This window comes from Macaca thibetana, chromosome 12, assembly GCF_024542745.1.
Source record: "Macaca thibetana thibetana isolate TM-01 chromosome 12, ASM2454274v1, whole genome shotgun sequence".
NCBI classification, from domain to species: Eukaryota; Metazoa; Chordata; class Mammalia; order Primates; family Cercopithecidae; genus Macaca; species Macaca thibetana.
Genome location: NC_065589.1, coordinates 88,394,757 through 88,408,932, shown reverse-complemented (window position 1 = coordinate 88,408,932; position 14,176 = coordinate 88,394,757). Strand labels below are relative to the sequence as shown.

Here is a 14,176-nt window from a genome sequence, read left to right as displayed (position 1 = left end):
AAAACAATATTAAACAATATGAGAGGGTCTCTCTCTTTCCTCACTTGTAAGTCTTTATCGCAGATTATGCCTTTGCTTGCTAGTAAATTGTCTATCAACTTTGGTCCATGCTCAGAGGTTCTCTACCTTGAAGGTGCTATGCTTCTTTGTTTATCACTTTTGGGTAGAGAGGAGGTGAACACTTTAGGAAACCCTGTTGGTATTTGTTTTCTACTGAAAGCTTATCTTGTTTTATTAGAAAATCTGTTATAAAATTTCACACCCGTTTTCAAAAAGCAAGAAACCTTTCTTAAAAGGGAAAAACCACTTTTAAAAAAATAATAGACCAGAATGTTTCTTTATATCCATTTCTTTCATATTAGGCCTTGCCTTTTCTAGCTGTGTTCAGTCACAGGCACTGAGGCCGAGTGCTAGATTCAGCACTGCCTCGTTTCTAAGTCAGTCCTAATTTGTTAGTCTTCTGATATCAGCAAGGTAAAGTGCAAGTTATGGAGCCTTGGGCATGGTTAGATAGAGAGTCAGTTCCCACAGACTTGATTCCCACATGTACTGTCTTCTTTCTCTTTCCAAAATTGCCCATATAACCAAAATACCATAATGCTTTCAGGCTTAGTGGAAGTAATGACAAAAATAGAGAGCAAAATATTTTGTCACAGATAATAATCTAATCCCAGTTTCCCACGAGGGTTGTTCAATATTTGAAAATATTTATCAAGTCATTATCCAGAAATGGCTTTCCTCTAGATTAATTACGTGCATTTCTGGACTTCCACAGCCTTGATTGTTACTTCCATAAAGGACATCTCTTTCACTTGTGTCCGTGTGAAGAGACTACCAAACAGGCTTTGTGTGAGCAACAAGGCTGTTTATTTCACCTGGGTGCAGGTGGGCTGAGTCCGAAAAGAAAGTCTGCAAAGGGAGATAGGAGTAGGGCCGTTTTATAGGATTTGGGTAGGTAAAGGAAAATTACAGTCAAAGGGGGTTGTTCTCTGGCGGGTAGGGGTGGGGGTCACAAGGTGCTCAGCGGGGAACCTTTTGAGCCAGGATGAGCCAGGAGAAGGAATTTCACAAGGTAATGTCATCAGTTAAGGCAGGAACTGGCCATCTGGATGTGTACATGCAGGTCACGGGGGATATGATGACTTAGCCTTGGGTTCAGAGACCTGACATTCCTTTCTTATATTAATAAGAAAAATAAAATAATGGTAAAGTGTTGGGGGGGTGAAAATTTTGGTGCGGATGGTATGGAGAGATAATGGGCGATGTTTCTCAGGGCTGCTTTGAGCAGGATTAGGGGCAGTGTGGTAACCTAGAGTGGGAGAGATTAAGCTGAAGGAAGATTTTGTGGTAAGGGGTGATATTATGGCATTGTTAGAAGAAACATTTGTTGTATAGAATTATTGGTGATAGTCTGGATACGGTTTTGTATGATATGAATTGAAAAACTAAACAGAATAAGAGCAGGAGAAAAACAGGTATTAAAGGACTAAGAATTGGGAGGACCCAGGACATCTAATTAGAGAGTGCCTGAGGAGGTTCAACATAGCCCTGCCAGCAAAGATTATTTATTTACTTTAAGAGTTGAGAGTGGTGGGGCCAGGCGCAGTGTCTCACGCCTGTAATCCCAGCACTTTGGGAGGCCAAGGCAGGCGAATCACGAGGTCAGGAGATCGAGACCATCCTGGCTGACACGGTGAAATCCCATCTCTACTAAAAATACAAAAAAAATGGCCGGGAGTGGTGGTGGGTGCCTGTAGTCCCAGCTGTTCAGGAGGCTGAGGCGGGAGAATGGCATGAACCCGGGAGGCGGAGCTTGAAGTGAGCAGAGATTGCACCACTGCACTCCAGCCTGGATGACAGAGCGAGACCCCATCTCAAAACAGAAAAAAAAAAAAAAAAAGAGTTAAGAGTAGCAGTTTGGGGATAGCACCAGGAGATATCAGCTGTGATGGCTTGGAGAAACAGTGTAAACCAGCAGTGTAAACAAAGGCAGGGCATTTATGAGTAGTTGCGAATGGTGGATAGGAGTATGACTAGACAGAAGATAGTAGGGATGACAAGATTTTGGGGCACAGTCCAAGTTGGTCTGGTGTCTGGAATCAGACTGGGGTCTAATAAAAAGGAGTGTCTATACAGGAGCTTAAATGGACTGTACCCTGTAGCATTCCAAGAACAGACCTGAATTCTGAGAAGGGCAAGTGGTAAAAGTATTGTCTAGTCCTTTTAAAGTTGGTGGCTGAGTTTCGTGAGGTGTGTTTTTAAAAGACCATTAGTCTGTTCTACCTTTCCTGAAGATTGAGGACCGACTGTAAGGGGTATGAAGGTTTCACTGAATACCAAGAGCCTGAGAAACTGCTTGGGCGATTTGACTAGTAAAGGCCGGTCCGTTACTAGACTGTATAGAGGTGGGAAGGCTAAACCGAGGAATTATGTCTGACAGAAGGCAAGAAATGACCGTGGTGGCCTTCTCAGACCCTGTGGGAAAGGCCTCTGCCCATCCAGTCAAAGTATCTACCCAGACCAAGAGGTATTTTAGTTTCCTGACTCAAGGCATGTAGTAAAGTCGATTTGCCAGACCTGGGCAGGGGCAAATCCCCAAGCTTAATGTGTAGGGAAGGGAGGGGGCCTGAACAATTCCTGAGGAATAGTAGAATAGCAGATAGAACACTGAGAAATGATTTCCTTGAGGATAGATTGCCATGATGGAAAGGAAATGAGAGGTTCTAAGAGATGGGCTATCGCCTTGTAACCTACATGGAAGAGGTTATGAAATGATGACAGAATAGAATGGGCCTGTGAGGCTGGAAGGAGATATTTTCCTTGGCCCAAGAACCATTTGCCTTGTGTGGGAAGAAATTGATAGGTGGAAGTTTTAGTGGGGGAGTCGGTGGGAGTGGCCAAATGAGAAGGAGAAAAACTGCCATGAGGGATAGAAGTTGGAATGCTAGCTGCTTTTTTAGCTAACTTATCAGCATAAGCATTGTCCTGAGTGATGGGATCTGATGCCTTTTGATGACTGCTTTTTTAGCTACCTTATCAGCGTAAGTGTTGCCCTGAGTGATGGGATCTGATGCCTTTTGATGACTGCTTTTTTAGCTACCTTATCAGCATAAGTGTTGCCCTGAGTGATGGGATCTGATGCCTTTTGATGGCCCTTGCAGTGAATGACTCCAGCTTCCTTTGGAAGTAAAGTGACTTTGAGAAGTGTTTTTAATAAAGAGGCATTAATGATGGAGGACACTTGCGTAGTGAGGAAACCTCTTTCTGCCCATATAACAGCATGGGGATGCAGGATATGGAAGGCATAGTTAGAGTCAGTGTAAATATTGATGCTTAGTCCTTTTGTAAGAGTAAGGGCTCGAGTTAAGGCTTGCCAAGAGGTAGTGGAGGGGGGACAGAAAGCATAAGCATCAGGTGTGAGGAAGAAAATAGATTTTGGAAGTTATGAGAACTGTAGAGAGTGAGTTGAGCACAGTTTGTGATTTTGAGGGCCTCTAAAACTATTAAAGCAGCAGCAGCCGCTGCACACAGACATGAGGCCTAGGCTAAAACAGTAAGGTCAAGTTGTTTGGACAGAAAGGCTACAGGGTGCAGTCCTGGCTCTTGTGTAAGAATTCTGACCACACTAACCATGCCTAGGAAGGAAAGGAGTTGTTGTTTTGTAGAAGGATTGGGATTTGGGAGATTAGCCAGACACAATCAGCAGGGAGAACACGAATTATGCCGAGATAGGTAACAGACGAGGAAGAAATTTGGGCTTGACAGAAGTAATGGGGACTGTCTGTGAAGCCTTGTGGCAGTACAGCCCAGGTAATTTGCTGAGCCTAATGGGTGTCAGGGTCAGTCCAAGTAAAAGCGAAGAGAAGCCAGGATGAAGGGTGCAAAGGAATACTAAGGAAAGCATATTTGAGATCCAGAACAGAATAATGGGTTGTGGAGGGAGGTATTGAGGATAGGAGAGTATATGGGTTTGACATCATGGGGTGGATAGGCAAAACAATTTGGTTGATAAGGTGCAGATCCTGAACTACCCAGTAAGGCTTGTCTGGTTTTAGGACAGGTAAAATGGGGGAATTGTCAGGGGAGTTTATAGGCTTTAAAAGGCCATGCTGTAACAGGTGAGTGATAATAGGCTTTAATCCTTTTAAAGCATGCTGTGGAATGGGATACTGGCATTGAGCAGAGTAAGGATGATTAAGTTTTAATGGGATAGTAAGGGGTGCATTATTGGTTACCAAGGAGGTAGTAGAGGTGTTCCATACTTGTGGGTTAAGGTGAGGGGATACTAGAGGAAGACATGAAGGAGGCTTTGGGTTGGGAAGAAGGGGGGCAGTGAGATGTGGCTGTAGTCCAGGAATAATCAGGGAAGCAGATAATTTCGTTAAAATGTCTCAGTCTAATAAGGGAATTGGGCAGGTGGGGATAACTAAAAAGGAGTATATAAAAGAATATTGTCCAAGTTGGCACCAGAGTTGGGGAGTTTTAAGAGGTTTAGAAGCCTGGCCATCAATACCCACAATAGTTATGGAGGCAAGGGAAACAGGCCCTTGAAAAGAAGGTAATGTGGAGTTGGTAGCCTCCATATCAATTAAGAAAGGGACGAACTTACCTTCCACTGTGAGAGTTATCCAGAGCATCCGTGATGGTCCAGGAGGGTTCCAAGGTGATCAGGCAGTGTCAGTCTTCAGCCGCTAAGCCGAGAAGATCTGGGAAGAAGGCAATCAGAGAGCCTTGGCCCAGAGTTCCAGGGGCTCTGGGAGTGGCTGCCAGGTGAGTTGAACAGTCCGATTTTCAGTGGGGTCCCGCACAGATGGGACATGGCTTAGGTGGAATCCCAGGCTGCAGGCATTCCTTGGCCCAGTGGCCAGATTTCCAGCACTTGTAGCAATCTCCTGGGGGAGGGGGTCCTGGAGGAACTCCTGCCAGCTGCGGTTCAGGCGTTTGGAGTTCTTGTGTGCTGGAGATGTGGCTGGGGTTTGTCTCACAGTGGAGGCAAGGAATTGCAACTCAGAAACACATTGCTACTTGGCTGCCTCTACTCTATTATTGCACACCTTGAAGGCGAGGTTAATTAAGTCCTGTTGTGGGGTTTGAGGGCCGGAATTTAATTTTTGGAGCTTTATTTAATGTCAGGAGTGGATTGGGTAATAAAATGTATATTGAGAATAAGATAGCCTTTTTGACTTTTTAGGGTCTAGGGCTGTAAAGTGTCTCAGGGTTGCTGCCAAACGAGCCATGGGCTGGGTTTTTATATTTGATGAAAAAGAGCCTAAATGCTATCTGATTTGGGATAAAGGAAAAGGAACATTAACTTTGACAATGCCTTTAGCTCCAGCCACCTTTTTAAGGGAAGTTACTGGGCAGGTGGGGGAGCGCTAGTCACGGAATGAAACTGTAAGCTGGACCAGGTGTGAGGAGGGGAGGTGATAAAAGGATTATAGGGCAGGGGAGCGGAGGCTGAGGAAGAATTGAGACCTAGCTCAGCCTGGCAAGGAGCAGCCTGGGGAGGTGAGAAGTCTGATCGGTCTGCAGAAAAGGAAGATTGGAAAGACTCAGCGAGGCTTGGGGTTGGGACTGAGGGGGACAGGCAGGAGGGAAAGAAGGAAGATTTGGGACGAGTTGCATTGGGAACAGAGACTAGGGAGGGACTGATGTATAAAAGAATGCCTGGACGTCAGACACCTCAGACCATTTGCCCATTTTACGACAAGAATTATCTAGATCTTGTAGGATGGAAAAATCGAAAGTGCCATTTTCTGGCTATTTGGAACCACTGTCAAGTTTGTATTGGGGTCAAGTGGTGTAGCAGAAGAAAATAAGATGCTTAGATTTTAGGTCAGGCGAGAGTTGAAGAGGTTTTAAGTTCTTGAGAACACAAGCTAAGGGAGAAGAAGGAGGAATGGAGGGTGGAAGGTTGCCCACAGTGAAGGAGGCAAGTTTAAAGAGAAGGGTAGAGACATGGAGAGAAGGGGTGGGGGTTCTTTGCCCTCCAGGAAAGTAGGGAAGGGTGGGGGGTGCTTGCCCCTCAGGAAAGTGGAGAGAAGAGAGGGTAGAGACACAGAGAGAAGGGGTTGGGTGAGCAGCCAAAGCAGGCATCCCTGCAATTGACTTGCCGATAGGGGAATGTGGGTGAATGACCAAGGCAGGCGTCCCGGTGCTGATCACCAATTGAAGTGTGGGTGAATAATCAGGCAGGCATCCCCACGTGATTAAACACCAAGGGAAGACTGTCTTCCTGAGTCCGTGACCGGCGCTGGAGTTTTGGGTCCAGGGATGAAACACGTCTCCTTTGTCTCTACCAGAAAAGGAAAGGAACTGAAATTAAGAGAAGGGAGAGATTGAAGCGTGGCGCCAAGATTGAAAGGAGAAAGAGGTTGAAGGATAGTGAGAGAGGTTGTGGAGAAGAGAGTAAAGAGAGGCCATTTACCCGATTTAAAATTGGTGAGATGTTCCTTGGGCTGGTTAGTCTGAGGACCAGAGGTCGTAGTGTTTTGCCCAGACCGTTTATTCCCCGAAGAAGACCACCAGAGTCCAGAGTCAAAGCTAAGCAGCAAGGATCTTTATTACAGGTTCGAACCTGGAACTCTCCCTCGCTCGTGAAACGAGACGGGCAGGAGAGCTCCCCCACTCAGCTCCGAACAATGTTATATAGTCTAAGAAAAGTGGGCATAGAGTTATTATACAAATCAGATATATGATTGGCTAGTGTTTGAACAAGGCAATTTGGCTAACTATGATTGGTTCCTGCCATTTCTGATATTTTGGTTCAAACTTTGAGGTGGGAGAGCAGGTTTATGGCAGCAAGAGTTTATCTTACTTAAACACATCTTGTGACCTTAGAACTTACAAAATCTCTGGTATGTGCAAAACAAAATCTCTGGTACGTGCAGAAAACCAGGTACTCACAGAACTTACGAAATCTCTGGTATGTGCAAAGATTAGAGAGCAGAACAAGGGTGTAGCGGGTGGGAGGCAGGTACACATCTATCTTTGTGTCCTTTCATTTCTCCCTTCTCATAAGTAACTGGATGTCCAATCTTGGATTTCCAGAGTCTTATAATATAGCCTCACTTTCTGGGTGCAGGAGAGGCTGGTGATGGCTACGGAGGACCATTAGTTGGATGGTATCAAACCTTTCTCTGACAAATTGTAAAATTTTATTTACCACACAGGGGCCTATAGTGAATAGAAGTAGTAAAGACATTAGGGGGCCTAAAAGGGGTGCCAGAAGGGAAAACATTGAAGAGCTCCACCAATTGTTAGCAGCTGTAGTGAATTGTTGCTTTTTCATTTCTAAGCTTAGTTCGTGTAGGCGTTGGACTCTTTCCTCAACTAACCCTGACTCATTTATATAGAAACAGCATTCTTCTTTGAGGAACATACAGGTACCCTCCTTTCTCAGCCGTGAGTAAGTCTAAGGCTCTGCGGTTTTGAAGGGTGACCTGTGCTAGGGAGGTGAGCTGCCGCTGAAGGGAGGCTAGGGAATAGGCGGAGTCTTCCATAGCAACAGAGAATTGTTGTAACAGCTTGTCGTTTTCTATCATGGAGTGTTGTAGGGCCCCTCCTGCTAACCCCGCTGCGACGACAGAGGTGGTTAAGGATATTCCGGCAATTAGTGGTAGAAAAACTGCTCGTCTATGTCGCGCAGTTTTAGTTGGGGCGGTCCCTGCCCAGCCTATGAACTCTGCCGGGGTTAGCAGTGTCAGTCGGGGAACTAGGGTAACAGGGATACACAACTGTCCGTCAGAGATGCTTTTGGACAGAGTTTTTAACAGAGTCATATTACACCAGAAGAACACACCAGGGGGAGCATATATGGGACTATTAGGGTATGTAGCCGATTGGTTACAGAGGCTGTTGCTAAATGCCGAATAACAATAGGGGTATTTCTCTTGGTATGGGTCACGGTACAGGGCTACATCGGGTATCGTGACTATCGATGAGTTAAAACCTGTATGGTTTGTGGGAGGGGAGGAGAGAGGAACAGCCGTTAATGGTGGTCTTCCTAGGGTTGCACACATAAAGCAAGAGGACAGGTCGCCTAAACCGGTGAGGTTGGCGAATGCTAGCCCTTCCCGTAATAGAGTTAGCCAGGAGAAGGGCTGCAAGTCTTGTGATAGCTTGGTTTCTTGCCTGTGGATTTGTGTGTGGATTAAGGGTTGAATCTGGACTAGACTTCTCCACAGATATAAATGGCTACTGGGCCAGGTACTAGTTGATGAGTAATATACTCCCCCATGTTGTGGGGTTGTCCACCGAGAGTCCCATGGGTCTCTAATTATCCAAGTGTAAGTGACGGGAGACTCCGTTTTGTAAAAAATACCACCCTTGTCGTTCTCTCCAGTATCGGACAGAGTGCGTCTTACAGTAGCTATATGGGCAACCTGCACTCTGGTGCCACCAATAATTTTTACAATTATATTCAGTTTGATCATATTCAAAACAGATCATGGGTATTGCTGGTTGGGCAATCTGGAACCTAGTGAAATTGAGGTAAACTATAGTATTACACCCTGAGGGGGGGCAGTCTGCGCTAGCTAGCAGTTTACCCGCTTGGGGGGTTTCCCGGGGTGAGTTTTGTTTTCATAGAGCCAGAACCTCCAGACATAGGGATTAGACGGCGCAGCAGTGAGGAGAGTCAGATGCATAAGGCATAAAAGCATAGGTAAGCTAGACATGGTTACGGCTATGGGGATGACGGCGCAGGGTTAGCTTTAAGGGATTGTTCTTAGCTTTGTCTACAGTCCATATAACCGGTGCTCCAGACGGCTCGAGAAGGTCGGATGTTGGGTCCACTGGTTTGACGTGTGTGTAGTGGATCCACGAAGCGATGCCTTCTACTTTGAGAGCGGTGGGAGTAGTCAGGAGTACTTGCAGTGGTCCTTTCCACCTGGGTTGAAGAGTTTCTTGCCGGTGGCACTTGACTAGGACCCAGTCTCCCGGCTGGAACGGATGAGGCGTCGGCGGAGGTCCTGCCTCGTACAGTTCTCGTAGTCTGGGCCAAATTTCCTGGTGAATTTTCTGTAAGGCTTGTAAGGAGAACAGGAGCTCAGAGACATTTTCAGTTTCAGGTTTGAGTAAGTCATCTTTTAGACTGGGGACCAGGGGTGGGGGTCTGCCATACATGATTTCATATGGTGTGAGGCCTAGTCTGTAAGGGGTATTTCGGGCCCGGAACAGAGCGTAGGGGAGAAGTACTACCCAATTAGCGCCAGTCTCCATGGTCAATTTAGTTAAGGTCTCCTTCAGAGTCCGATTCATCCTTTCTACCTGTCCTGAGCTTTGGGGACTATAAGCACAATGTAATTTCCAATTTGCCCCCAGAATGGAAGCCAAATCCTGACTTACCTTAGCAACGAAGGATGGTCCATTGTCTGACCCTATTTGGACGGGAAAGCCATACCTGGGGAGGATTTCTTCCAAAATTTTCTTTGCTACAACCTGAGCAGTTTCTCTCTTAGTTGGGAACGCTTCTGTCCATCCTGAAAAAGTATCTACAAAGACAAGTAAGTACTGATACCCATATTTTCCAGGCTTTATCTCAGTAAAGTCTATTTCCCAATAGATACCAGGCCTAGTTCCTCTACACCTAATTCCTGCGGTGGTCTGGGTTTGGGGGCAAGCGTTGTTTAGTTGGCAGGCTTTGCAATTTGTTGTGACATCACTGGCCAGTTCAGCTATGCGCCTGATTCTAAACTTGGCGTGCCTGATTAAGTCCATCATTCACCGGGCACCCAGGTGGGTTGTCCGGTGGATGTGTTCCAACACCTGCCGTCCTAATTTTTCTGGTAGGATGGTTTGGTCATTTATATCAGTCCACCACCCATTTTTAACCTGTTTTAGGGGAAGCGTGTTCATCCATTCGTGATCCTGTTCGGTATAGTCGGGAAAACATGGCAAATTTCGCGGGCCAGGATCTGGGAGCTGGAGCGCGAGGAGCTGACTGGGAGCTTTTGCTATGCTCCTTGCGGTTTGGTCGGCTAAGAAGTTGCCTCGAGCGATTGGCGTAGTTGGTTTCTGATGCCCAGGGCAATGTACGATAGCCAATTTCTTTGGTTTCCACAAAGCAGTTAATAGAGCTAGGATATCTTGCTTGTTTTTTATTTCTTTGCCTTCGGCTGTTAATAGTCCCCTTTCTCTGTAGATGGCCCCATGTATGTGCGCAGTAGCGAAAGCATAGCGGCTATCCGTGTATACTGTTAGTTTTTTCTCTGCCCCTAGGGTGAGGGCCTGTGTAAGGGCTATCAGTTCGGCTCTTTGGGCCGATGTCCCTGGAGGCAAGGGTTCCGCCCAGATTACCTCAGTCTCTGACGTTACAGCCGCTCCTGCATACCGCTGGCCTTGGTGGACGTAGCTGCTGCCATCAGTGAACCAGGTGAGTTCTGTGTCGGGAAGTGGACGATCTTGCAGGTCCTCCCGCACCCCATGCACCTGAGCCAGTATCTCAGTGCACTCATGGGACGGGGCGTCCAAGTCTGGATTTGGCAGCAGTGAAGCAGGGTTTAAAGAGGTTGGGGGCAGAAAAGTTATTCTGAGGGGGTTTAACAGCAGTCCTTGATAGTGGGTGAGCCGGGCGTTTCTCATCCATCGGTCCGGCGGCTGCCGGAGGACGCCTTCAATGGCATGTGGGGTTATAACGCGCAACTCTTGCCCCATGATAAGTTTATCAGCGTCTCGGACCATTAGGGCGGTCGCCGCGATTATCCGGAGGCAGGGTGGCCAGCCAGCAGCCACTGAATCTAATTTTTTTGACAAATAGGCAACTGGCCTCTGCCAGGGGCCTAGGTACTGTGTTAACACGGCTTTTGCAACACCCTTACTTTCATCCACGTATAAGTGGAAGGGCTTGGAGACATCAGGGAGCCCCAGCGCGGGGGCTGATAACAAGGCAGTTTTGATTTGCTGAAAGGCCAGCTCAGCCTCTTCCGTCCAATTGAAGGGCTGCCGTTCCTTTGTTGCCTGGTATAGGGGCTTGGCTAACTCAGCAAATCCGGGTATCCATAACCTACAGAACCCTGCCGACCCCAGGAATTCTCTCACTTGCCGTGTTGACTGGGGTCTAGGGGATGCGTAGGACTGTTTCCTTTCGGGCTTTGGTTAGCCAGCGTTGCCCCCCTTTTAATAGGTACCCCAGATAAGTTACCTCCGACTTGCAGATCTGAGCCTTTGTTGCTGAGGCTCGGTAGCCTAGCTCCCCCAGAGTCTTCAGGAGGTCCTCAGTCCCTTGAACACAAGTTTCCGGGGACCTGGCCGCTATTAAGAGATCATCAACATATTGCAAAAGAGTTATTTCAGGATGTTGCCGCCGGTACTCACCCAGATCTTCATGAAGGGCTTCATCGAACAGGGTTGGCGAGTTCTTGAACCCTTGTGGCAGTCTGGTCCATGTTAGCTGACCATTGATGCCCCTCTCAGGATCCGTCCATTGAAATGCAAAGAGTTCTTGACTTTTGGGAGCCAGAGGAAGGCTGAAGAAAGCATCTTTTAGATCAAGAACGGTATACCACTGTTTTTTGGGATGTAAGGCACTCAGAAGGGTGTATGGATTGGGCACAGTGGGATGTATGTCCATGACCCTTTTATTAACTTCTCTTAAATCCTGTACTGGCCTGTAGTCCGTACTGTTGGGTTTACAAACAGGTAACAGTGGAGTATTCCAGGATGAGTGGCAAGCCCGTAGGACTCCCTGGTCTAGGAGTCGGCGGATATGGGGCGTAATTCCTTCTCTTGCCTCCAGGGGCATAGGATATTGCCGAACCCGAACCGGGTCCGTCCCTGGCTTAACTTCCACAAATATGGCAGGTCGATGTTTAGCTAGACCCAAGCCCCCAGTTTCTGCCCACGCTTCAGGGAAACGCTGGAGCCAAGAGTCAATTCCCTGATCGGGGGGCTTTTGCTCTTGATGGAGTCGGTACTCATCTTCTAAGGTGACAGTCAGGATAGATATTGGCCTGTTTTGGGAATCAGTTATCTTGGGCCCTTCTGGCTCAAAGTGGATTTCGGCCCCCATCTTTGTCAGCAAGTCCCTCCCTAGTAGAGGGCAGGGGCTCTCTGGGATGACTAGGAAGGAATGGGAGACTTTTCCCGTTCCTAAGTCTACAGTCCTCTGGGTTGTCCAGGGGTATTTTTTGATGCCTGTGGCCCCGTGCACCCAGGATGTTTTCTTAGACATTTTTCCAATTGGTTTGGTTAGGACTGAGCGTTCCGCCCCAGTATCAACCAAGAAGCGAACTGGGGACCCCTCCACTTGCAAAGTTACCCTGGGTTCGGGGAGGGGGTCCGAACCCCGTCCTCCCTAGTCAGAGTCCTGGGTAACGAGTATGGAGGTAGGGTTAGCTGGTCTCCGTTTCTTTGGGCAGTCCTTAATCCAGTGGCCACGTTCCTTGCAATAAGCACACTGATCTTTTTCTAACCCTTGCCTAGGGCCTTGCTTTTTCTGCTTTCTGTTTTGGCCATTTCCTGCCTGGGGGAAAGCTGCTACTAAGACTTTGGTCATTTCTTTGGTTGCCTTGAACTGTTTTTCTTCTGGAGTATCCCTATTATTATAAACTCGCTGGGCCATCTGAAGGAGGTCCTGAATCTGCTTTCCCTCTAAACCTTCTAATTTCTGGAGTTTTCTTTTAATATCTGGTGTTGCCTGGTTTACAAAGGACATTACTACCGCTGCCTGATTTTCCGATGCTTCCGGGTCCATAGGGGTAAACTGTCTGAAGGCTTCCATTAATCTCTCTAAATACACAGCGGGGCTTTCTGTCTTACCTTGTAACACAGAATATACTTTAGCCAAATTGGTGGGCTTGCGAGCTGCAGCCCGGAGACCCGCCATTAGAGTCTGGCAATAAATGAGCAGTCGTCCCCTACCTTCTGCCGTGTTGTAGTCCCATCTGGGCCGGGTCAAAGGGAAAGCCGCATTAATGAGGTCAGGATTTGCAGTTGGCTGGCCGTCATCTCCTGGAACCAGTTTTCTGGCCTCAACTTGGATTCTTTCCCGCTCCTCCGTTGTGAACAGGATTCGGAGGAGCTGTTGACAGTCATCCCAGGTCGGCTGGTGAGTAAACATGACACTGTCTAACAACGAGGTTAGATCTTTGGGATTATCTGAGAACCGAGCATTTTGGGACTTCCAATTGTATAAATCACTGGTGGAAAAAGGCCAATACATGAGACGGGAGAGCCCGGTATCATCGAGCGATCCTATTTCTCTGAGAGGCAGGGCTACAGTGGAGTCAGGGAGTCGGGAAGCTTGGTCCCGCTGTACGCGGCCTCGTGTTCGGCCGGCCGGCCCCCCCAGGTTACTTTCGTTCTCGGCTGCTTCTGCTTCTCGGTTTCCCTCTACGGAAGCACCACCCTGGGGGACTGGGTCCTGCGGGATAAGGTGCGGATATGGTGGGGGAAATGTGGGTTCTAACGTTAGGGGGTCCTGGCTGTCCAGCAGCACAGGGGCCGAGGGAGCAGAGGGAGTCTTTTGTCTTGTAGGTCGCGTTACTAGGACTTTGCAGGGCTCAGGGATGAATGGAGTTATCCAGGGTGGTGGGTTTTCCACAAGATCCTGCCACACTAGAATATAAGGAATTTGATCAGGATGTCCTGACTGCCCTGGCAGGAAAATCTTAGTTTTTACCTTAGTAATAATAGAGAGACAGAAAGTTCCTTCGGAGGGCCACCCTATGCCGAAAGAGGGCCACTCCGAACGGCAGAAAGTAACTAGCTTTCCCTTCTTTAGTTCTACGCTTAAGTTACGCCCCCGAGCCTTCACATCCTTAAAATTGGTAACAAGGAGTGAGAGCGGCGTGCTCTGGTTGTTGCCCATCTTTGGACTGCTCCTACAAAGAGAAGGGGGGACGAAAATGAGTGTGAAGCAGAGGGGAGTATCCGACAGGTCCGGTCCTGGAAGGGGAAGAAAAGGTTTTATGTTTCGTTTTGGGCTTACACTTAACATTTAACAATAACAGACAGACAGTAATAACAATGAGCATTCGCGAGCGCGTGTCGGACTTCCGACCTGAGTCAGACAGGGCAACCAAGGATGGAGGCCCCCAGATGGGCACTGGGGAACGTCTCCCACCAGTCCCGAGTGGCTGTCTTCTAGCGCGTCCGCTAAGACCGTGCCACTTACAGAACAGACCAATACAGATTACAGATTACGGATTTCGTGAAATTTCAGGGAGACAGACAG

General features: G+C 47.7%; 1 protein-coding gene across 1 annotated transcript; it reads right to left on the bottom strand.

Moving 5' to 3' along the window:
* Positions 1-8,573: 8,573 nt before the first annotated feature.
* Positions 8,574-13,927, bottom strand: LOC126932832 (uncharacterized). Its single transcript, XM_050752069.1, has 2 exons — positions 12,862-13,927; positions 8,574-9,494 (listed from the first exon to the last, which is right to left on the bottom strand). The coding sequence occupies exons 1-2, from the start codon at positions 13,808-13,810 to the stop codon at positions 8,671-8,673; spliced, it is 1,773 nt and encodes a 590-aa protein (XP_050608026.1). The 5' UTR covers positions 13,811-13,927; the 3' UTR covers positions 8,574-8,670.
* Positions 13,928-14,176: the final 249 nt, after the last annotated feature.